At 47.0% G+C, this 25,014-nt stretch overlaps 1 protein-coding gene across 5 annotated transcripts in view; it reads right to left on the reverse strand.

Moving 5' to 3' along the window:
• Positions 1 to 25,014, reverse strand: part of LOC140403688 (serine/threonine-protein phosphatase 2B catalytic subunit beta isoform) — a 153,977-nt gene that overhangs the window by 57,388 nt on the left and 71,575 nt on the right. For 4 of the 5 annotated variants that reach the window (XM_072491860.1, XM_072491859.1, XM_072491862.1 and 1 more), the window contains exon 2: positions 7,605 to 7,805. In XM_072491860.1, coding sequence (XP_072347961.1) covers positions 7,605 to 7,805 — 201 coding nt within the window. Of the gene's footprint in view, positions 1 to 2,437; positions 2,483 to 7,604; positions 7,806 to 25,014 lie in introns of those variants that run through there. The other variant, XM_072491864.1, reaches the window with a different exon arrangement.

A 25,014-nucleotide genomic window follows, 5' to 3' on the forward strand; every position in this document is an offset into this window, starting at 1 on the left:
TCAGTGCCTTCCCATCGTGATCACTAAGGCCTTTTTTAAGAGAGATAGGCAGGAGTATAATGGGGTTTGTGTGGGCGAATAAGACCCCGAGAGTAAGGAGAGGGTTCCTGGAACGCAGTAGGGACCGAGGAGGGTTGGCGCTGCCAAACCTGGGGAGCTACTACTGGGCAGCAAATGTGGCGATGATCCGCAAGTGGGTTATGGAGGGAGAGGGGACGGTATGGAAGAGGATGGAGATGGCGTCCTGTAAAGGAACGAGCCTGGGGGCGTTGGGTGACGGCACCGCTGCTGCTCTCGCCGACAAAGTATACCACGAGCCCGGTGGTGGCGGCAACGCCAAGGATCTGGGGCCAGTGGAGACGGCACCGGGGTGCAACGGGAGCATCGGTGTGGTCCCCGATCAGGGGTAACCACCGGTTTGTCCCGGGGGAGATGGACGGGGGTTCCAGAGCTGGCATCGGGCGGGGATTGGAAGAATGAGGGACCTGTTCATCGACGGGACGTTTGCAAGCCTAGGGGCACTGGAGGAGAAGTTCGAGTTACCCCCGGGAAATGCCTTTCGATATATGCAGGTGAGGGCCTTTGTGAGGCGACAGGTGAGGGAATTCCCGTTGCTCCCGGCACAAGAAGTTCAAGATAGGGTGATCTCGGGTGTATGGGTTGGGGAGGGCAAGGTGTCGGAAATACACCAGGAGTTGAAAGAAGAGGGGGAAGCGCTGGTAGAAGAGTTGAAGGGTAAATGGGAGGAGGAGCTGGGGGAGAAGATCGAGGAAGGTCTGTGGGCTGGTGCCCTAGGTAGGGTTAATTCCTCCTCCTCGTGTGCCAGGCTCAGCCTGATACAATTTAAGGTGGTCCACAGAGCGCACTTGCCGGGGGCGAGGTTGAGTAGGTTCTTTGGGGTAGAGGACAGATGTGGAAGGTGCTCAGGGAGCCCGGCGAACCATGTCCATATGTTTTGGTCATGCCCGGCACTGGAGGGGTTCTGGAGAGGAGTGGCGGGAGCAATATCTCAGGTGGTGAAAGTCCAGGTCAAGCCAAGCTGGGGGCTAGCAATATTTGGAGTACGAACCGGGAGTGCAGGAGACGAAAGAGGCCGGCATTCTGGCCTTTGCGCCCCTAGTAGCCCGGCGAAGGATCTTGCTAATGTGGAAGGAGGCGAAGCCCCCCAGCCTGGAGAAATGATATGGCTGGGTTCATAAAGTTGGAGAGGATTAAGTTCGCCTTGCGAGGGTCTGCGCAGGGGTTCTACAGGCGGTGGCAACCGTTCCTAGACTATCTCGCGGAGCGTTAGAGGAAGGTCGGTCAGCAGCAGCAGCAACCTTTGGGGGGGGGGGGGGGGGGGGGGGCCAGTGTACAAAGCTGTGTAAATATATCATTTTGCCATGTATATATCTTGCTCTGCGCGATTTCTCATTTTTTTTTTGTTGGGAGGGGGGGGGGGGGGGGGGGGTTATTGTTTGTAAGGGAGAGAAATTGTGTTAAAAATCTTTAATAAATATATATATTTTTTAAACTCCACACGGACAGTGACCCAGAGCCGGGATCGAACCTGGGACCTCGGCGTCATGAGGCTGCAGTGCTAACCACTGCAACATCGTGCCAGCCTATCATTTGGGGGTTAAATAGGTAATTAGCTGCAGGGGAGCGATTTGGAGCCCGCACGAGCTGCACGCGGTATCAGCGGCAGGGGTGGAAAACCCCACAAGAAGCGGGAAACGCAACGTCCAGGCGAGGGGGGGGGGGGGGGGGGGGGGGGAATGCCAGAAAGAAATGTGGGTAGGTGGGGAAAAGTGAAAAATCATTGTTGATTGTGGGGCACTGGGAATGCCGTGGAGAAGAATGTGGAGAGACAGAGAGAGAGAGAGAGAGACCGACCGAGCGAGAGAGAGAGAGAGAGACCGACCGAGCGAGAGAGAGAGAGAGAGAGAGAGAGAGAGAGAGAGAGAGACCGACCGAGCGAGAGAGAGAGGGAGAGAGAGACCGACCGAGCGAGAGAGAGAGGGAGAGAGAGACCGACCGAGCGAGAGAGAGAGAGAGAGAGAGACCGACCGAGCGAGAGAGAGAGAGAGACCGACCGAGCGAGAGAGAGAGAGAGAGAGAGAGACCGACCGAGCGAGCGAGAGAGAGAGAGAGAGAGACCGACCGAGCGAGAGAGAGAGAGAGAGACCGACCGAGCGAGAGAGAGAGAGAGAGAGACCGACCGAGCGAGAGAGAGAGAGAGAGACCGACCGAGCGAGAGAGACACCGACCGAGCGAGCGAGAGACCGAGCGAGCGAGAGACCGAGCGAGCGAGAGACCGACAACAAAATGTCGCAATTGTGTAGAATTATCAGAGATTTTTGTTTTTGCTGATGACATCACATTTAAAATTGCAAACTTCCAACCATGAAACAATGATAAAAGCAGCCTGAAACAAAATGGAAAAAGTCACGCGAACCTTCTGGCTGCTGCTACTCATCTTACACTCAGGGGGTGTCTGCTGAACAGTATCAATGTAAAATTATCATTTTTGCTTAAGCAGGCAGCAGTCAATGATTGCTAACCTCCAGAGGCTTAATCTAGATTCTGTGTGTGCAGCAGTGAGAAGAGTAATTACACAAATCATTTATGCCAACAGTTAACTGTTTAGCTACCGTAAAATAAATGGTCAATTAGCTGAACTCTTTCTAGTGCATGGCGGCTGATGCAGGACCTGCTGTAGCTCCTTGCAGTGATCGGTCTTGCTGACTAACTTCTCAACTAACCTGGGACGGGGGGCAAGAAGAGAAAAATTAGTATCAAAACACAGGCTAATATTTTTTTGTCGGTGCCCTTCCCCAGTTTCATCAGATCCGACTTCACCAGGAGTCCAATTTGTTGCAAAAAAAAGTTAATCCCCGTCTCCTAACATTACTGAACACCCACAGTAGCTTCAACACGAGATGTAAAATATGGAACCATCCTTTGGAAACTCATTTAAAAATGAAGTCATGGATGTAATGATATGTATAATCGAAGGAGAGTAAAGGGTTAACAAGATGATGTTCGTGTATACCACCACAAGATGGCATCACTGAGTAGTCTTATAAAAGGCTGCGTCTCTAAGCATGCTGGGAGAAGCTGATGGAGAAGGATAGTGTGAGGTTGAGTTCGAGTGTTGGTTGCGTTAGAGATAATTAATTACTGTAACATAGATTCAATACTATTATTTTGTTCGATGTTACTTAGTAGAGTGTGCGAACCATTTCAAGTGGTGTAAAATAAACTAGCTTTGGTTTAAATACATAGCTTACTGTTCATATTCATATTCATATAATTTACAGTGCAGAAGGAGGCCATTCGGCCCATCGAGTCTGCACCGGCTCTTGGAAAGAGCACCCCACCCAAGACCACACCTCCACCCTATCCCCAGTAACCCCACCCGACACTAAGGGCAATTCTGGACACTAAGGGCAACTTATCATGGCCAATCCACCTAACCTGCACATCTTTGGACTGTGGGAGGAAACCGGAGCACCCGGAGGAAACCCACGCAGACACGGGGAGAACGTGCAGACTCCGCACAGGCAGTCACCCAAGCCGGGAATCGAACCTGGGACCCTGGAGCTGTGAAGCAATTGTGCTAACCACTATGCTACCGTGCCGCCCCTGTTCTTTGTAAACACTATGACTTTTGGCTACCTTGGAGAATACAAGGTATATTACAATGGGTTCTACCCAAAATTTTATCTATCCTTTCAAAACACTGATCGACCTGCTCCAGACTTACATTTACCCATTACCAACATTCATTAATTATCTATTTGCATTTCTAACTTTATCTTTGGAGGTATCTAGAAAGCTATAAAGAAATGGCACTGTGGTGAATTGTGAGAGAGAGAGAGAGAGGAGAGAGGAGAGAGGAGAGAGGAGAGAGGAGAGAGGAGAGAGGAGAGAGGAGAGAGGAGAGGAGAGAGGAGAGAGGAGAGAGGAGAGAGGAGAGAGAGAGAAAAAGAGAGAGAGAGAGAGAGAAAGAGAGAGAGAGAGAAAGAGAGAGAGAGAGAAAGAGAGAGAGAGAGAAAGAGAGAGAGAGAAAGAGAGAGAGAGAAAGAGAGAGAGAGAAAGAGAGAGAAAGAAAGAGAGAGAAAGAAAGAGAGGAACAGAGAGAGTGTCTGTGTCTGTGTCGCTCTCCCTGGCTCGCTCTCCCTGGCTCGCTCTCCCTGGCTCGCTCTCCCTGGCTCGCTCTCCCTGGCTCGCTCTCCCTGGCTCGCTCTCCCTGGCTCGCTCTCCCTGGCTCGCTCTCCCTGGCTCGCTCTCCCTGGCTCGCTCTCCCTGGCTCGCTCTCCCTGGCTCGCTCTCCCTGGCTCGCTCTCCCTGGCTCGCTCTCCCTGGCTCGCTCTCCCTGGCTCGCTCTCCCTGGCTCGCTCTCCCTGGCTCGCTCTCCCTGGCTCGCTCTCCCTGGCTCGCTCTCCCTGGCTCGCTCTCCCTGGCTCGCTCTCCCTGGCTCGCTCTCTGTCAAGACGCCCCTTAAACGTCACTATCGTCCCTGCTTCCACCACCTCCTCCGGCAGCGAGTTCCAGGCACCCACTACCCTCTGTTTAAAAAAAAAAAAATTTGCCTTGTACATCTCCTCTAAACCTTGCCCCTCGCACCTTAAACCTATGCCCCCTTGTAATTGGCCCCTCTACCCCGGGGAAAAGCCTCTGACTATCCACTCTGTCTATGCCCCTCATAATTTTGTAGACCTCTATCAGGTTGCCCCTCAACCTCTGATGTACCAGTGAGAACAAACCGAGTTTATTCAACCAGGTTGGGTGTTTTGCATGAGTCGGTGATGACTCGATGGGCCGAAGGGCCTCTTCTACACTTTATTCTGTGATTCTGATTCTGTTTACCTCTGGCAATAGAATCTTTCAGCAATTCAGCATGGCCAATCCACCTAGCCCGCACATCTTTGGACTGAGAGAGGAAACCGGAGCACCCGGAGGAAACCCACGGGGAGAACGTGCAGACTCCGCACGTGACCCAGCTGGGAATCAAATCTGGGATCCTGGAGCTGTGAAGCAACTGTGCTAACCACTATGCTACCGTGCTGCCCCATTTGTTGGATTTGTTGGTCAGTACGAACCAGGTGTTTAACCATCAAAGCCGAAACCAATCCAGGTGTCCGCTGATCTTCAGTCAAGTCAATTTTACGGTTGGGATAACAGTCAAAGGAAGAGAATTTGACTGTCCTTTTCACTGCATCACACAAGGGTACGGAGGCCAATTGTTACTCAGGCTGACGTGTGTTTCACAATTAGCCATTCCCCTGGCCAAGATGCCCCTGTGCAGCTACAATACTGGCATCTATCGGAATGTGGACAGCAGGACAAATCAACTTCAGGCAATTACTGCTCCATCAGTCTCCTCTAGTCTAGACTGTCAGCAAAGCCATGGGAGTGTTATCAAGTGTTAACTGTGCTATCAAGTGACAATTTACTGTGCAATAATCTGCTCAAATGTTCAGTTTGGGTTCCGCCAGGGTCACTTGGCTCTTCACCTCATTACAGCATTGGTCAAACCTGGGCAAGAGAGTTGAATTTCAAACAGGAGGTGAAAGTGACGGGCCTTGCCATTCAGGCTGCATTTGACGGAGTGTGGATCTAGGAGTCCCAGCAAAATTGAAGTCAATGGGAATCAGTGGGAAAACTCTCCTCTGGTTGAAGTCATAGCTAGCACAAAGGAAGATAATTGTGCTTCTTGGAAGCCAATTATCTCAATCCCAGACACTGCGACAGGCATTCTGCAGTACCGCGTCCTAGGCCCAACCATCCTCAGCTGCTTCATTAATGACCTTCCCTCCATCACAAGGTCAGAAGTAGGGATGTTCGTTGATGATTGCACATAGAACAGTACAGCACAGAACAGGCCTCGATGTTGTGCCAAGCTTTGTCCGAAACCAAGATCAAGCTATCCCACTCCCTGTCATTCTGGTGTGCTCCATGTGCCTATCCAATAACCGCTTGAAAGTTCCTAAAGTGTCCGACTCCACTATCACAGCAGGCAGTCCATTCCACACCCTAACCACTCTCGGAGTAAAGAACCTACCTCGGACATCCCTCCTATATCTTCCACCATGAACCTTATAGTAATGCCCCCTTGTAACAGCTACATCCACCCGAGGAAATAGTCTCTGAACGTCCACTCTATCTATCCGCCTCATCATCTTATAAACCTCTATTAAGTCGCCTCTCAACCTCCTCCGCTCCAAAGAGAAAAGCCCTAGCTCCCTCAACCTTTCCTCAAACCAGGCAGCATCCTGGTCAATCTCCTTTGCACCCTTTCCAATGCTTCCACGTCCTTCCTATAATGAGGTGACCAGAACTGCACACAATACTCCAAATGTGGTCTCACCAGGGTCATGTATAGTTGCAGCATAACCCCACGGCTCTTAAACTCAAGCCCCCTGTTAATAAACGCTAACACACTATAGGCCTTCTTCACGGCTCTATCCACTTGAGTGGCACCATTCACAACTCCTCAGATGTTGAAGCATATATGTGACTATATGCAGCAAGGCCTGGACAACATTCAAGCTGGGGCTGATAAGTGGCAAGCAACATTCTCACCACAAGGTTCTGTGATGACCATCTCCAATACGAGAGAACCATATCCCCATGACATTGAGTGACATTACTATAGTTGAATTCCTGAATGTTAACATTCTGGAAATTACCATTGACCAGAAATTCAACTGGACCAACCATTTAAATACTGTAGCCACAAGAACAGGTCAGAGATTGGGAACTCTATAGTAACTCCAGCCTTGACAACCCAAAGCCTCTCCTAAATCTCAATGGCAGAAATCAGGAGTATGACCTGGATGAGTACAATTGCACCACTCAAGAAGTTCAGAACCATGACAGATAAAGTAGTCTGCATGATTGGCATCCCGTCCACCACCTTAAACCTTCACTTCCTCCACCACTAGTGCAGCGACTACAGTTTACACCATATGGAAGAGGCACTGCAGTAACTCGCCAAGCTTCCTTCGACAGCACCTTCCAAACCCGTGATCTCTACCACCTCGAAGGACCCGGGCAGCAGACAAGTTCCCCTCTGAGGCACACACCATCCTGACTTGGGAGTTACATCGCCATTCCTTCATTGTCGCAGGGTCAGAATATTGGGCCTCCCTTAGCAGCTCATGTATCGACTACACCAGATGGGCAGCAATTCACAAATGTGGCGCTTTACCACCTTCTCAAGGGCAATGATGACGGATGACAAATGCTGGCCTTGCCAGTCACACTCATGAGAGAGTAAACAAAAAGAGCTAATTCCACAGTGACCTTCAATTAATACTGGGGCCTTTTGGCGCGCATGGTGTCACTCTTACACCCACTGAGCTATCTGGCAACCACTAAAAATGCACTGAAGTTGCAAATTCTTAAGTTTAATGATTTACTTTGGGAAAGGAGCCAAATTCCAGAGTAACAATCCTGGGGCACACTGCCTCAAGACATTTTGCACTGGGCAGCATTACTAAAATAGATAGATTTCAACCGAGTTTTGCCTTATCTAGGTTTTCAACGGGAGTGAGGGGAAGGAGAGAGAAGGAACATACACGTTTCAGTCAACAGGCAGCGAACTGCCACCTTACCCGTTATCGGTGCCTCCACTTCAATCATGGTCTTTTCTCGCCGCAGGATTTCAGCTCCATCGTTAATAATTCTAAGTGCAATCTCTTCCTCCACCCGACCTTCTTTAATTAAATGATTTTTTAAAACGTCCACCCGAGGTTTGCCATTGACGTCGAAGACCTCCTCAAATGACAAGCGGTGGGTTGGCGGAAAGGGGACAGCTGCAGGAGGGAGACAAAGAGCAAAGTAAACTGTGTCCACCGCTTCGGAACAAAAACAGAAGGCAACCGGCACTGATAAACTATATTAGTCTAAATATCAAAAGCAGTGCAAAACGTTGGATGGTTCCAACGCTGGATGAGTCGGGATGGGGAAGGAACAAGACAAAAATACATCATGACAGATCTCAGTGTCAAATATTAAAGAATCCTTGAGTCCAGGTAGCTCAAAGTATTGGCAAAGGTTTTGTTCCTCACTCTGCAGTTTGTTCTTAATTGTGATTTATCTTAGCCCCACTGGTTTGGCAGATAAGACTGCCCAGTGCTCTCGGCTATAGGGTTATTCCTAAGGGGCACACTTAGGGGGCTACGTTGATTTCAAGCAATAGGAGATGACAGCTCGGTGCTTCAGGGATAAGAAAAGGAATAGTAATCAGTGAACTGCTTGCAGTATTGGTCATCAACACCTGTTGGAAAATGCACAGAAAGTGGCCGAGGAAAGGATTGAGTTGTGAGGCCCATTCAGTTGGATACATGGGCAAGGTACTGCAACGTAACTGCCACCAACTGAACAAAAAGGGAAGGGGGGGAAAAAGGCCGATACAAACCATCACCAGTATTTTCAAACCTTAGCTGCTAAATTGGCTCATTTTGGAGTCTGCTTTTCCAAAGGAAACAAGCGGTCAGATAATGACCCATGCCAGCCCCTCCTCAGTTGGGTTCATGCATCTGAGTCAGAAGTTTGTGGATTGAATCCACATGTCCTGGGCGGATATCATATTGACTGGAAGTGCCATCTTTGAGAGGAGCCGTTAACGGAGGCTGAAATTGCTCTGTCCAAGGGATGCAAAACATTTCCAGACATTATTTGAAGAGTACGAGGGAGTCGTCTCATTGGCCTGACCAACATTCATCCCTCAACCATCACTATCAAAAATAGACTATATGGTCATCCATCTCGTTGGCAGCTCGTGGGCTCCTGTTCTTTATTTGCAGAAGTGTTGCCGCGCTTGCCTACATAACACTTCGAAGAGTTAGTCAGCATCCTGACAATGAGACACGGTCCTAAAATAAATACAAGTTCCTCCTTTATTGATAAGCCAATATATTATGTAGTGGTAACTGCAAAGTGACTGCATTTGTGCGCACGGCCCCCACAAACCTCCTAGTCTTACCAGGTTAGTACTCATATGGACAGCGTACATCACACCCCTCATCTCACCTCACTACTTAGGCACCTGAGCTCAGGAGAGGACTGTAACAGCACGATACCCAATAAAATGCCCATTACATAACTAGGTTAGGAACTTCCACTACTGCGAAGTATCCTCTACAGCCACCTACCCACAGGTGGGGAGAAGCTGTTCTCTCAAGTGACAGGAACTGGATTACTAAAATTCAATATCCGCACACTGTAACTCTCGTTCTTCTCTTGTGAATTGGTGGATTTTATCAGGTTCGAGTGGTCAGTTTTTTTATAATAATCTTTATTGTCACAAGTAGGCTTACATTGCAATGAAGTTACTGTGAAAAGCCCCTAGTCGCCACATTCCGGCACCTGTTCGGGTACACAGAGGGAGAATTCAGAATGTCCAAATTACCTAACAGCACGTCTGTCGTGACGAGTGGGAGGAAACCGGAGCACCCGGAGGAAACCCACGCAGACACGGGGAGAACGTGCAGACTCCGCACAGACAGTGACCCAAGCCGGGAATCGAACCTGGGACCCTGGAGCTGTGAAGCAACACTGTGCCACCGTCACTGTTAAGTGCCACTGTCAACTCCAAACACTTCCAGGTTAATAACAATAATCACTTATTGTCACAAGTAGGCTTTAATGAAGTTACTGTGAAAAGCCACATTCCGGCGACTGTTCGGGGAGGCTGGTACGGGGATTGAACAGGCGCTGCTGCCTTATTCTGCATTAAGCCCCCAAGTAAAGAATCCTTTCTGGCACCTCAACCTCACACGAGCAGCCTTTACAGCAGGGATGTCCAAATTGCCTCTGCTTTGCACTTAATTATTTAAACCTGGCAAAACCGCATTGTGAACTGTTTTAAAAAAAACTTTTGATACGTGGCTCCACTCTCCTCAGCTCAGCATTGGCTGCCCATCTCTCATTTCCCTCCACGTCTCGGGCTTCCGCCCCCTCGAACCGCTGCACTCCGTATGGTGAAACATCTGCACAGTGCTGAATAATAGCAAGTTCCTGTTTACTGATCCACTGACAATGAAGGAATAGCAATTTCATATTTGTCACAGGGCATTCAAATTATTGAACAATCCAAGTACTGAACTACAAAAATTACGCCAAATTAGCAATAGCAGCTTGTAATTTCGGTCATAGGTAAATTATTGGAAAGGGTCCAGAGGGATATTTGGAAAGATACAGCTTAATCCAGGATAATCAGCACGGATTTGTGAGGGGTAAGACTTGCCTCACAAATTTGATTGTATTCTTTAAGGAGGTAACTAAGTACATCGATGAAGGTAGAGCAGTTGATGTCGTATACACGAATTTTAGTAAGGCATTTGATAAGGTGCCCCATGGTCGGCAGAAAGTAAGGAGGCATGGCATAGAGGGAAATTTGGCCGATTGGATCAGTAACTGGCTATCACATAGAAGACAGTAAGAAGTCTTACAACACCAGGTTAAAGTCCAACAGGTTTGTTTCGGTGTCACTAGCTTTCGGAGCACTGCTCCTTCCTCAGGTGAATGAAGAGGTATGTTCCAGAAACATATATATAGACAGATTCAAAGATGCAAGACAATGCTTAGAATGCGAGCATTTGCAGTTAATTAAGTGTTTACAGATCCAGAGATGGGGTAACCCCAGGTTAAAGAGGTGTGAATTGTCTCAAGCCAGGACAGTTGGTAGGATTTTGCAAGCGTGTAATGGTGGTATCCATGTCGATGATCTGGCACGTCTTGTAGAGATTGCCATGGCAGGGTTGTGTGGTGAGAACACCACCCACCAGGTACGTGGTACATACTCATGCGACTCGGCCAACGTTGTCTACCTCATACACTGCAGGAAAGGATGTCCCGAAGCGTGGTACATTGGCGAGACCATACAGACACTGCAACAACGAATGAACGGACATCGTGCGACAATCACCAGGCAGGAGTGTTCCCTTCCAGTCGGGGAACACTTCAGCAGTCAAGGGTAATCAGCCTCTGATCTGCGTACAAGCGTTCTCCAAGGCGGCCTTCAGGACGCGCGACAACGCAGAATCGCCGAGCAGAAACTTATAGCCAAGTTCCGCACACGAGTGCGGCATCAACCGGGACCTGGGTGTCATGTCGCATTACATTCATCCCCCACCATCTGGCCTGGGCTTGCGAAATCCTACCAACTGTCCTGTCTTGTGATAATTGAGACCTCTTTAACCTTGGGTTACCCCTATCTCTGGATCTGTAAACACTTAATTCACTGCAAATGCTCGCATTCGAAGCATTGTCTTGCATATTTGACTTTGTGTATATATATATATATATATATATATGTTTCTGGAACAGACCTCTTCATTCACCCGAGGAAGGAGCAGTGCTCCGAAAGCTTGTGTTTAAAACAAACCTGTTGGACTTTAACCTGGTGTTGTAAGACTTCTTACTGTGCTCACCCCAGTCCAACACCGGCATCTCCACATCACAAAGACAGATGGTGGTAGTAAATGGTGAATTTTCATCCTGGAGCCCAGTTACCAGCGATGTACCACAGGGATCAGTGCTGGGTCCTCTGCTATTTGTGATTTTTAACAATGACTTGGATGATGGAGTTGAAGGTTGGGTAAGTAAATTTGCTGATGACATCAAGATTGGTGGAGTAGTGGATAACGTGGAGGGCTGCTGTAGGCTGCAAAGAGACATTGAAAGGATGCAGAGCTGGGCTGAAAAGTGGCCTGATGAGTGTGAGGTGATTCATTTTGGTAGGACAAATGTGAATGCGGATTACAGGGTTAACGGCAGGGTTCTAAAGAATGTGGAGGAGCAGAGAGATCTCGGAGTTCATGTCCATAGATCTCTCAAAGTTGCCACCCAAGTGGATAGAGCCGTGAAGAAAGCCTATAGTGTGTTAGCATTTATTGGCAAGGGGATTGAGTTTAAGAGCCGTGAGGTTATGCTTTTCTCATTGGAGCGAAGGAGGATGAGAGGTGACTTAATTGATGTGTATAAGATGATGAAAGGGATAGAGTGGACGTTCAGCAACTTTTTCCTCGGGTGGATGTAGCTGTTACAAGGGGGCATAACTAGAAGGTTCAGGGTGGGAGATATAGGAGGGATGTCCGAGGTAGGTTCTTTACTCCGAGAGTGGTTAGGGTGTGGAATGGACTGCCTGCTGTGATAGTGGAGTCGGACGGACACTTTAGGAACTTTCAAGCGGTTATTGGATAGGCATATGGAGCACACCAGAATGATTGGGAGGAGGCTGATTTGATCTTAGTTTCAGGCTAGTTTGGCACAACATCGTGGGCCAAAGGGCCTGTACTGTACATGTTCTATGTAATCCATCGGCAGAAAGACTTTTCACACCCTCAGGGCAGCCAAGTGTTTTGTAGCCGATTAAGAACTTTTCAAACGTAGTCACTAACGTTGGGAACGCGGTCTCCAGTTTGTGCACAGCAAGCTCCCACAAACAGCAGTGCGTGGTGTAGGCGAGATAATCTTTTAATGATGTTAACCGATGAACAAATATTAACCAGGGCATTTACGTCCACTTGATAAAGAGCAGACAGGACCTCGAGTTAACATCTCATTTGAAGGATGGCACCTCAGAGAGCAACATGCCTTTTATGGCTGCGACGTATGCAATTGTGGAACTTTATTGCTCTGTTCATTTGTTTCCACTTCAAGCCATTTATTAATGAGCTCGCTTTTCGCCTCCTTTCCCTGGTTTCAGCTCCAATTCTACAGAACCCACGCGCAGGAGACTGATCCCGAGGGAGGCGGCACAGGGATGCCAAGGACGCCCTTACTGGGGAAACCCGGTGCTGGGTCACGTCAATCACAACTTCTGGAGATTAGATCATCGCAGCCTAAAATACAAGCCAGTCAAAAGACCAGATTGTTTACCATATCGTATAACATTTAGAATATCGTGTTTCTAATTGCATTACTGGGAAAGATCTTAGTCCCGTATTGTGGGTTAATAGATTTGCCGGGGGGGGGTGCAGAGAGAATTGAATCTGTAGCAGTATTGAAGAAAAACGTTGTCTGTATAAGGAAGTATGCAATATGAGTCTGAAGACGGGGTGCATTGGAAAACAGCAGAAGCAACCAAGGGGCCTGAGCACTGAATGGAGCTGGTCACAGTGGTAGATTGCTGCTATTTGAGAAGATCAAGCTTTTAACAACGTATTACTGTGGCATTTTCCTCTGCAAACATACACGCAACCTTCCACACAAGTTCCCTATTCTTCTATTTATAGAATTTACAGTGCAGAGGGAGGCCATTCGGCCCATCACGTCGACACTGGCCCCTGAAAGAGAACCCTTGCTAAGCCCACACCTCTACCCTATCCCCGTAACCCAGCAACCCCAACTAACGTTTGGACACGACGGGGCAATTTAGAGTGGATAATCCCGCTACCCTGCACATCTTTGGACTGTGGGAGGAATCCGGAGCAGCCGGAGGAAACCCACGCACACACGGGGAGAACGTGCAGACTCCGCACAGACAGTGACCCAAGTCAGGAATTGACCCGGGTCCCTGGCGCTGTGAAACAACAGTTGTTGCCTCTTTTGAAGGCTCTATGTACTGAGGTATACGTGTCCAATACCTCACCCAGGTGGTCATAGTGCGTTACAGTAAGTGAAGAGGCCTTTTGGCCCATCAGCTCCGTGACGGCCATCAAGCACCTATCTACTCTAATCCCATTTTCCAGCACTTGGTCCGTAGCCTTACATGCTGTGGCATTTCAAGTGCTCGTCTGAATACTCCTTAAAGTTGTGAGGGTTGCCGCCTCTACCACCCTTTCAGGTAGCGAGTTCCAGATTCCCACCACCCTCTGGGTGAAAACATTTCCCCTCACATCCCCTCTAAATCTTCTGTCCCTTACTTTAAATCTATTCGCCCTGGTTATCGACCCCTCCCCTAAGGGGAAAAGTTCCTATCTACCCTATCTATGCCCCTCTTCTACACCACAATCAGGGCCCCTCTCAGCCTTCTCTTCTCCAAGGAAAACAACCCCAGCCTAACCAGCCTCTCCTGATAGCTGAAACACTGCAGCCCAGGCAACATCTGCGGAATCTCCTCTGCACCCTCTCTCACGCAATCACTTCCTTCCTATGGTGTGGCTACCAGGACTGCACACAGTCCTCCTGGTGTGGTCAATCTTCATGAGTGAGTCTCAGGTTTGGGTATCCAAACTGTGCCCCTGCAGCCTTGGCCCACAAAACCCTTGCAACTCAATTTTCTGCTTCACAGGCTTCGCTTGTCTTAATTTTAAGGAGCTGCAGTTTCAGCTCATCTCTGAGCCACTGGTGGAGAACAAGCTATAATGTACCTTAAAGCACAGCATATATGGGGGAAATCAGATACACAGATGGGTGAAATTCCCTGCATCCAAGAAATTAAAATGAAGAGGACAACAATGTTACTGCTTCCTAAAAATGTCCCAGCGACAACAAAATCTATAAGTGAGTGACCTAACCACACCTCTGCTCCTTTAAAAGCACGGATTTTAAATGTGGGTGTATTATCATAATTCTGTATCTTGCCAATCCAATTTAGGTACGCTTCCATTGACAATTTCTAAGATACAAAAGAATCACAGGTGAGTCATGTATAACAAGAAAGAAAGATATTGGCAATGAAAACAAAATTAGAAAGTTCTCCTTGTGTTCGTATTAGCAGCTCGAGATGTAAAAATGTGTAAATGTCACCAGTCCTCAAGCCCTCAAAGGCTGCTTTCCCCTTTGAGGGGGAGAGCGGACTTGTGGTGATTTAACCCAAGGATCACCTCACCTCAGGCGAGGTTGAGAAGGCGGGGTCTTCATGAATAACCTCAGCCTCTACGGGAATTGAACCCGCGCTGCTGGCCTCGCTCCACGTCACGAATCAGCCGTCCAGCCAACTGAGATAATCGACCCCAGCTCAAGATGTATGCAAATTGGTGAAAATTTCAACTTTACAAAAAAGGTAAAACTGGCAGAAACTCAACTGTATCGCGGATGGCTTTATGACCATAGAAGGGCTGAGCATTCGTTCTTGAATGTTGAATGACACTGACAGGATTACATTTAGTTTCCTCCCCGGTCATGAGGATCTGCAGAATTAAAGTGAACTCGGATGTGATGGGTGTTCACACAACATGTGTTTTATAAAAATAAAAAAAACCACAATTCTTTTTTTCCAGCGGGGCAATTTTGTGTGGCCAATCCACCTATGCTACACATTGTTGGGTTGTGGGGGGTGAGACCCACGCAGGCACGGGGAGAATGTGCAAACTCCATACAGACAGTGGCCCGGGGCCAGGATCGAACCCGGGTCCGGTTTAGCTCACTTAGCTAGATAGCTGGTCCCTGACGCAGAGCAAGGTCAGCAGTACGGGCTCAATCAAGTACCAGCTGAGGTTATTCATCAAGGCCCCACCTTCTCACAATTGCCCACTGGGGCGGCACGGTAGCACAGTGGTTGGCACTGTTGCATCACAGCTCCAGGGTCCCTTGTTTGATTCCCGGCTTGGGTCACTGTCTGTGTGGAATCTGCACGTTCTCCCAGCGTCTGCGTGGGTTTCCTCCGGGTGCTCCGGTTTCCTCCCACAAGTCCCGAAAGACGTACTGTTAGGTAATTTGGACATTCTGAATTCTCCCTCTTGTGTACCCGAACAGGCGCCGGAGTGTGGCAACTAAGGGATTTTCACAGTAACTTCATTGCAGTGTTAATATAAGCCTACTTGTGACAATAAAGATTATTTGGGGTCCTCAGCGCCATGAGACAGCAGTGCTAACCACTGTGCCACCCTGCAACTCGCAGTTCCTGCCCTTCTTACTGGTAGGGGACACAGGGAAGCAAGTGCCGGTGAAGTACATACTCAGCCCGAAAGCACTGGTGTTGAAGGGGGTAGATATTGGGTGAAATGGCAGAGAGCCTCAAGTGAACGGTTCTCTCCTAGAGGATGGTGGGCTGATCAAGTGTTGTTGCATTGGTATTCTGGTGGACATCAGGTATTCGGGTGAACTTCAGTGCGGAGACTTTGAGGGGTCAGTACGTGAGTTAGTATTGAATTGTAGCTATGGTAATGTTCAGAAATTCTCAAAGCTGAACAAGATCAGCAATTTATCTGAACTGTTTGTACCAAGTGATAGGCTCAGAATGAAATAACTGGCTATTGCAATGTGGCTGGGGTGGAGTACAAAAGTTTTTGTTACATTCAGTGTACTTGCAACAGCAGATGGTCGCCACTCCTGCCAATGACGATACACTGCCATATAATGGAGCCAAGCACTGCACATCCAGCAGTTTCCAGGGCCTGATGTTTCCTGGACGCAAGCATAACCAGAGCCAGCAGAAATAGCAGGGCTCCTTCCTAATGCTCCTTTACAGCTCAGTTTACTCGTAGAGAAAAAACAGAAGGTGGTGTATGGCTATAAAGGCTGCTCCCCTCAAAGGCCATTCTGCCTGTCAACCAGCACCAATACAAATGCAGTTAAAGGGAACTAGAGCATGAACACAGGGAGAAGGTGACAGCGAGTAAGAAAAAGTACTTTACATAAAACAGATGTCTGGGAATTCTGTTACAGATCAACAAGCTTGGGGTTCTGTTTATAATATAAAGTACCTGAGGCACTGCTGTAACCAAAATCTTAACAAGTTTTACTATGGTTGGAATGAACATTCCAACGAGTTTGATCCTGGGATAAGAACTGAGAGCAACAGCTTCGATTATCATAGCCTCCAGTAATTTAACCAATCATTTTTGGAAGATGCAGTACGTGAATCCATCAACCAAGAATAAGCGCAGAAGCGATGCATTGAAAGGTTGTACACTGCAAATCTCTCCCACTCATTCTCCCTCTCACACATCCTAATCATTTCCCTTGCTACGCTCCTCATCTCTGCTCCCTTATGACCAGAGGATGCGGATTAGAATGTTTTTGCCAACAATTGGTTTAACCATCCGTTGCCATATTACTGGATTAAAACCACTCACTATTCAAAGATCATCCAGAAGGAATGTTTTCACGCGAGGGGTTAGGATCTGGAATTAACTGCCCAAAGTGTGTAGAGGAGGCAAGTCCAATGGAGGCATTCAAAGGGGAATTTGATATTCATCTGAGAAGGATGGATGCAAAAGGGTCCGGGGGGGGGGCAGCACGAGGTGATCTGCTCCTTTATGAAATGAAATGAAATGAAAATAGTTTATTGTCACAAGTAGGCTTCAAGGAAGTTACTGTGAAAAGCCCCTAGTCCCCACATTCTGGCGCCTGTTTGGGGAGGCTGGTACGGGAATTGAACCGTGCTGCTGGCCTGCCTTGGTCTGCTTTAAAAGCCAGCGATTTAGCCCAGTCCCATGGCTCCTCTCCACTTAGTAACCATTTTGTGACCCTATGATTATGGAATAGCAACGTAACATACATACCCTTTTCGGGTACAGACCTGTGGATCGGCTGTTAAGGCTCCATGTGACCGCAACTGAAGCAGAACAGTTGCCAGCATCTAAAACCGGCCTCCACATTTATATCAAGACAGCACAAGCTGGAGTGGATCATGGAAATGCGTCCCACCTCAGACCACCAGACCATTCAGAGCATCATGCTACCTCGGCCACTTTACGGAGACTATACAGGTCAGCGGTTCAATCCCAGGAGTGTTCCTTGTTGCTGTCATCGTTTCAGTCAGTTAGCAGGAGCCATCTAATACCATCACCATTGGTGGAAATCCTTTTAAGGGCTTTTCCCAGCACCCTCTACAAAATTAGTAATGGTACCTGACTTGTCCATAGATCTCGGCAAAAAACCTATTTCCCGGAATCAATGCTGACAGCCTTGGAGGACACGTTAACATATGAGCAGAGCTTTACCTCTGTTACATCATTTTCAAACTGAGTTTGTGGATTGCAAGAGGAATATTTCCTGCTCTCGTTAAAATCAATGGAAAGAACTGAAACGGGTTCAGATACTTATCGTGTTAATTCAATATCGGACTGCTGCTTGGCTTTGCTTAGATGTCAGAAGTCTGTAATTTGCAGGATATAAAATGACAAAGCAGCGAGGCAGTGACAATAATCAGTATACAGACAATAATCAATTGATTATTGTCCTCCTCTCCTTCGCTGTACAACAGGGAGTCAGAGCACAAGTGGGGAGAAACACATTTTTGGTTGTGCATCTTTGTAACCAGGCATCTTCTTATTCCCACCGTCCCAGGAAAATAGACTAGCTCCCTTCCTGGTCGGGCCAAATGGCCTGCTTCCATGATGCATATTGTATGCAATTCCAAAGTCGACTAAAGCAGTAGATTGATTTGGATTTCACTGTGGTAAAACATGCTGCAGTCTTCCCATGATCTTCAACCTAATGCATAAAATTTGATAGGAGGCACAAACTGTAAACAGCATATTACCTTTTGCTGCTATTAATACTCTTCATCTCTTAATGTCATCATTAACACTCTTCTACCTTATGTCCATGACAAATTTGTCAAGGTACCCTTTGCCCCCACCCATCCCTGTTCTTCTATCCTGCCCACCTCCTCCGCCCTCTTTCCAACTGTATAATTCTTTATATTTCTACCTTTCTCCAGTTCAGGAGAAGGGTCAGTTAGGCCCGAAAACGTAACTCTTATTTCTCTCCACAGATGCTGCCAAACCTGCTGAGTTTATCCAGCATTCTGTGTTTCTATTTCTGAAAAAGGTGGTCTGGCCTCACCTGCCCAAGTTGGTCTTTCTTCTGCATGTAGGTGAACAGTTCCACACACACATCCAGCCTATTCCCAAAATCCCTGCAGCCCCTTTTCCATCATCTGCCTATCCAATTTAAATCTTGAAATTTGATACTTTCTACCCTCTTGGCTCAAGTCTCTCCTGCCCTCTCTGCCAAATATCTTGAAGTTAATCATGTGCCCCCTCATTATTGACCCAATGTAATTCCTTACTTCCCTAATGCATCCTCTTATTGGGTTTCTTCTCTCAATACGAATTGGGAGCCCGGTTGGTCAAGTCTTTTTTAAAAGTCTTTATTGTTAGTCACTTCAATGGTACACGCTTGAAGAACTGCAATAAAACTTGGCCCGTGGGCGAGTACAAACTGAATAAAACTTGGAATTGAAATATCAAACAATATATAAAAAAGCCAAGCACATGGCAAAACCATAAGCACAAACAAAATCGCTAAACACAAACAAAGCAGATGAATGCTTCAAGAATTCAGGAACAACAAACCTAAACCACGAGGTCCTATTTTTAAGGGAATTCTTAACTTGGGTTTAACCCCTCCTTTGCATTCAATGGCTTCTAATTTTTAGCTGGGACCTCCCGGTTTGTTCAAATGAATGTCTGTTACTTAGAGAATAACTTGTTAATCAAACACTGGACATAACTAGAGATTGAATGGTGCCTATCAAAACTAGCTTAGCGTTTGCGTGCACAGCCTTAGGAAAAGTATTGAGTTACAATTAATGTATTTCTCACGCTTTGCCATATTTCATAGTTTGTGGAGATCTAACTAAAAATTGATTAGTTGATTACACAAGGAGCACACTGTTCTCAGTACTGAATACAATGGAATACAATGGTTCATTCATCATATGAGAAATAACTGAGTTCCCACATTCAGCACTACTCTTAATATTTTGTTTGTTGGTTATATGCATTCAACTGGCCCCTACACGAATAAAACTAGACCCTATCATTCCCTCAGTGTCACCATGCAGCTCCGGATTCACCCAGAGTTCGAACATATACTTTCCAATATTGGTGTTAGCCTGCTGTGTTAATTATATCAATTCTGTGCTTAAGAACAGGGTTGCTAACAAAACATGTAACTTTGATATTCCAGCATCTATGATGGCAATGAACGGCAGGGGCTTTTCACAGTAACTTCATTGCAGTGTTAATGTAAGCCTACTTGTGACACTAATAAAGATAATAAAAAGATGCAGGGTGAAGTCCCCCACTCACTATAATCCTCCAGCAATGGACCCAACTCCCAATCTATCACTGGGATGTTCATTGCTACTTTGGATATTCACCATGTGTGACCTCTGGAGTGATTTGGTGCTGTGGTCAGGGAGGATTTGGTTTCACACAGGACCTGCACATCCAGGAGATGGAGAGTTTAATCAACAGTGTATAATCAACGGCAGCGGTCGCAGCATCCTCAAGCTCAGAGTGAACGGAGTCTTTATGTAAATTTAGAGTACACAATTTTTTTTTTTTACAATTAAGGGGCAATTTAGTGTGCCCTGTAGCCATGTAAAATGGTTGCTTTCCGATTAATCTGGCCAAAACCCAGTTTAAAATGGCTAACCCGAAAGACTGCTGGGAAAAGCAGCCAAGAAGACACAAGCAGGCAGCTGCAGACAGGTTTGCATATTCAGCTCTGGGAACTAGCCCAGATCGATACTCGGGGCTATCAACAGCCCATCAACCCAGGTCTCCGCAGTTGCATTCAGGCGGGAAGCCCCTGGGCCCTATAAAAGTGAAGGTCCAAGTTCGATCTCTCTCTCTCTCTCATCTTCGCCTGCTCGAGACCTTCGCAAGACCAGCCACCTAGGTCATAGAAGGCAGAGAGTAGCAATGGAAGGATGCTTTTCTAATTGGAGGACCTTTGCTCTTTGTAGTATATATAAATGATTTGGAGGAAAATGTAACTGGTCTGATTAGTAAGTTTGCAGACGACACAAAGGTTGGTGGAATTGCAGATAGCGATGAGGACTGTCAGAGGATACAGCAGGATTTAGATTGTTTGGAGACTTGGGCGGAGAGATGGCAGATGGAGTTTAATCCGGACAAATGTGAGGTAATGCATTTTGGAAGGTCTAATGCAGGTAGGGAATATACAGTGAATGGTAGAACCCTCAAGAGTATTGAAAGTCAAAGAGATCTAGGAGTACAGGTCAACAGGTCATTGAAAGGGGCAACACAGGTGGAGAAGGTAGTCAAGAAGGCATACGGCATGCTTGCCTTCATTGGCCGGGGGTATAAGAATTGGCAAGTCATGTTGCAGCTGTATAGAACCTTAGTTAGGCCACACTTGGAGTATAGTGTTCAATTCTGGTCGCCACACTATCAGAAAGATGTGGAGGCTTTAGAGAGGGTGCAGAAGAGATTTACCAGAATGTTGCCTGGTATGGAGGGCATTAGCTATGAGGAGCGGTTGAATAAACTCGGTTTGTTCTCACTGGAACGAAGGAGGTTGAGGGGAGACCTGATAGAGGTATACAAAATTATGAGGGGCATAGACAGAGTGGATAGTCAGAGGCTTTTCCCCAGGGTAGAGGGGTCAATTACTAGGGGGCATAGGTTTAAGGTGAGAGGGGCAAGGTTTAGAGTAGATGTACGAGGCAAGTTTTTTTACGCAGAGGGTAGTGGGTGCCTGGAACTCGCTACCGGAGGAGGTGGTGGAAGCAGGGACGATAGTGACATTTAAGGGGAATCTTGACAAATACATGAATAGGATGGGAATAGAGGGATAAGGACCCAGGAAGTGTAGAAGATTGTAGTTTAGTCGGGCAGCATGGTCGGCACGGGCTTGGAGGGCCAAAGGGCCTGTTCCTGTGCTGTACATTTCTTTGTAATAGGTGCATGGAAAGTAAAATACAATTAGAACTGAGTTACCACAGTTATGTGGAGAAAACAGCAATGCACGATCAATTCTAGAATCCTTGCCAACTAACTCTCAAGTCCACACTTTGTCTAAGACGCTGCCAAGCGTTGTACTCATTTAAATCTCAAAACAACGTAGTGGAAATGCTGTACTGCACACTGTTAAACGTGGACTTCTCTAAATCAAATTTGTCTGGTGCCAACTTTGCTCCTTGGGAGTGCTGGATGTAAATTGCTACCAGGACAGTGTTATTATTCACCCGATTGACCCTTTCGAAACTCAAGAGACTGTCAACATCAACAAAATTAATTTTCACATCATTAATAACCACCTCTTCCCGACTGATTAGTATCCTTCAGTCAATGCTTACCAATAAATCCAATCAGGAATTCAGAAGGCGCTGGTGTGGCGACGAGGGGATTTTCACAGTATCTTCATTAATGTAAGCCTACTTGTGACAATAATAAAGATTCTTAAGAAACTTCTTCCCCCCCAAGAGAATGTGGAACTCACAATCACGAGAGATTGAGAAGAAATGCAGATACATAAAATGGGAAATAAGCATGAAAGAGAAAGGGAAAGGGAAAAGGGATATGCTGATGGGGTGAGAAGACGGGTGTGAAGAGGCTTATGTACAGCATGGCATGTTTTTCTGTTGTACGCTCCATGTAAAGTCAATCGCAGTTTAAGCAGAGCGTGAACATGGAGCCCTTTACAAAGCAAAGCAGAGCCTTCAGCAGTCACATTACTGTGCTGTAATACGCGTGCTAAAACCCACATGCCCCCAAGACAGACACTACCTCCGGTGGGCGGTTTACCCCTGCCTCAGGGTGTGGAGCAAAGACCCCAGCGATAGTAAACGCCTGAGTTGCTGGTTTCCTTTCTCAAGGGATCCCTTTCTGAAATGAAATGAAAATCGCTTATTCTCACAAGTAGGCTTCAAATGAAGTTACTGTGAAAAGCCCCTAGTCGCCACATTCCAGCGCCTGTTCGGGGAGGCTGATACGGGAATTGAACCGTGCTGCTGGCCTGCCTTGGTCTGCTTTCAAAGCCAGCGATTAGGCCCTGTGCTAAACCTCTGGTGGAGCTGAGCTTGCAGCCCAGCTCTGAATTTCACACTGCAGCTGTCCTGACCTTCCCCAGATACCAGGGAAAGACCAAGGTCAGAATCAAGATGATGCAAGTTTGACTATGTACATGTTGCCAATATAGACTGCACCTTTTCTTTCCAAATCGCAATAGCCTCTGTGACCGCATATCTAATCACTTGTACGAGCCTAAACACCTCCACCATCTGTTGTGCAAATCACACTCAAGTGTAAATCATACCTCCTTCTGCACTGTAAATTCTGTGATAATCGATGATTAATCTCGGACAAAGGTTCGGCACAACATCGTGGGTTGTTCTGTGCTGTATTTTTCTATGTTGTATACCCAGTCATTCTCACTAAGATTTCAGTGACGTTAAATGATGTAATCTTCCTACTAAATGAAGATTAATGGGCCACTCAGCCCCTCCAGCCTGTTTCACCATTCAATAAGATCAAGGCCCATCTGTTTGCAGTGAGTTCCACATTCCCGTCTATCCCAATGACCTTTGATTCCCGTTCCCAACAAGAGCCTATCTAACTCTGCTTTAAAAATATTCAGTGACTTCCTCCTGGAGCAGAGAGTTCCAAAGTCGCCCAACCCCCGGGAAAAATGTTCTACTCACCTGCCCGATAAGGACAATCCCTCATTTTAAATCAATGTCCCCAGGTTCTGGATTCACTCACAAGAGGAAGCATCCTTTCCACACCTACCTGGGTCAATACCATTCGCGATCTTATCGACATCAATCAAGTCATCCCTCACTCGAGTGGAGTCAAGCCTGGTCTGTCCAACCTTTCTCCATAAGACAACCCGCTCATTCCCAGTACCAATCTAGCAAATCTGCTCTGAACCGTTTCCAACTCATTCACATCCTTCTTTAAATAAGGAGACCAAAACTGCAACACAATATTCAATGTGTGTTCAATATGCAGTTCGAGGAGTATCTGCTTACTAAGGTAGTATGGGTTGAAGTCAGAAATAGGAAAGGAGCAGTCACCTTGTTAGGAGTTTTCTATAGGCCCCCCAATAGTAGCAGAGATGTGGAGGAACAGATTGGGAAACAGATTTTGTAAAGGTGCATAAGTCACAGGGTAGTAGTCATGGGCGACTTTAACTTCCCAAATATTGAGTGGAAACTCTTTAGATCAAATAGTTTGGATGGGGTGGTGTTTGTGCAGTGTGTCCAGAAAGCTTTTCTAACACAGTATGTAGATTGTCCGACCAGAGGAGGGGCAATATTGGATTTAGTACTTGGTATTGAACCAGGGCAAGTGATAGATTTGTTAGTGGAGGAGCATTTTGGAGATAGTGACCACAATTCTGTGACTTTCACTTTAGTAATGCAGAGGGATAGGTGCATGCAACAGGGCAAGGTTTACAATTGGGGGAAGGGTAAATACGATGTTGTCAGACAAGAATTGAAGTGCATAAGTTGGGAACATAGGCTGTCAGGGAAGGACACAAGTGAAATGTGGAACTTGTTCAAGGAACAGGTACTACGTGTCCTTGATATGTATGTCCCTGTCAGGCAGGGAAGAGATGGCAGAGTGAGGGAACCATGGTTGACAAGAGAGGTTGAATGTCTTGTTAAGAGGAAGAAGGAGACTTATGTAAGGCTGAGGAAACAAGGTTCAGACAGGGCATTGGAGGGATACAAGATAGCCAGGAGGGAACTGAAGAAAGGGATTAGGAGATCTAAGAGAGGGCATGAACAATCTTTGGCGGGTAGGATCAAGAAAGCCCCAAGGCCTTTTACACATATGTGAGAAATATGAGAATGACTAGAGCGAGGGTAGGTCCGATCAAGGACAGTAGCGGGAGATTGTGTATTGAGTCTGAAGAGATAGGAGAGGTCTTGAACGAGTACTTTTCTTCAGTATTTACAAATGAGAGGGGCCATATTGTTGGAGAGGACAGTGTGAAACAGATTGGTAAGCTCGAGGAAATACTTGTTAGGAAGGAAGATGTGTTGGGCATTTTGAAAATCTTGAGGATAGACAAGTCCCCCGGGCCTGACGGAATATATCCAAGGATTCTATGGGAAGCAAGAGATGAAATTGCAGAGCCGTTGGCAATGATCTTTCCGTCCTCACTGTCAACAGGGGTGGTACCAGGGGATTGGAGAGTGGCGAATGTCGTGCCCCCGTTCAAAAAAGGGACTAGGGATAACTCTGGGAATTACAGGCCAGTTAGTCTTACTTCGGTGGTAGGCAAAGTAATGGAAGGGTCCTGAAGGATAGAATTTCTGAGCATCTGGAAAGACACTGCTTGATTAGGGATAGTCAGCACGGATTTGTGAGGGGTAGGTCTTGCCTTGCAAGTCTTATTGAATTCTTTGAGGAGGTGACC

The sequence above is a fragment of the Scyliorhinus torazame genome, chromosome 28 (genome assembly GCF_047496885.1).
Source record: "Scyliorhinus torazame isolate Kashiwa2021f chromosome 28, sScyTor2.1, whole genome shotgun sequence".
Lineage (NCBI taxonomy): Eukaryota > Metazoa > Chordata > Chondrichthyes > Carcharhiniformes > Scyliorhinidae > Scyliorhinus > Scyliorhinus torazame.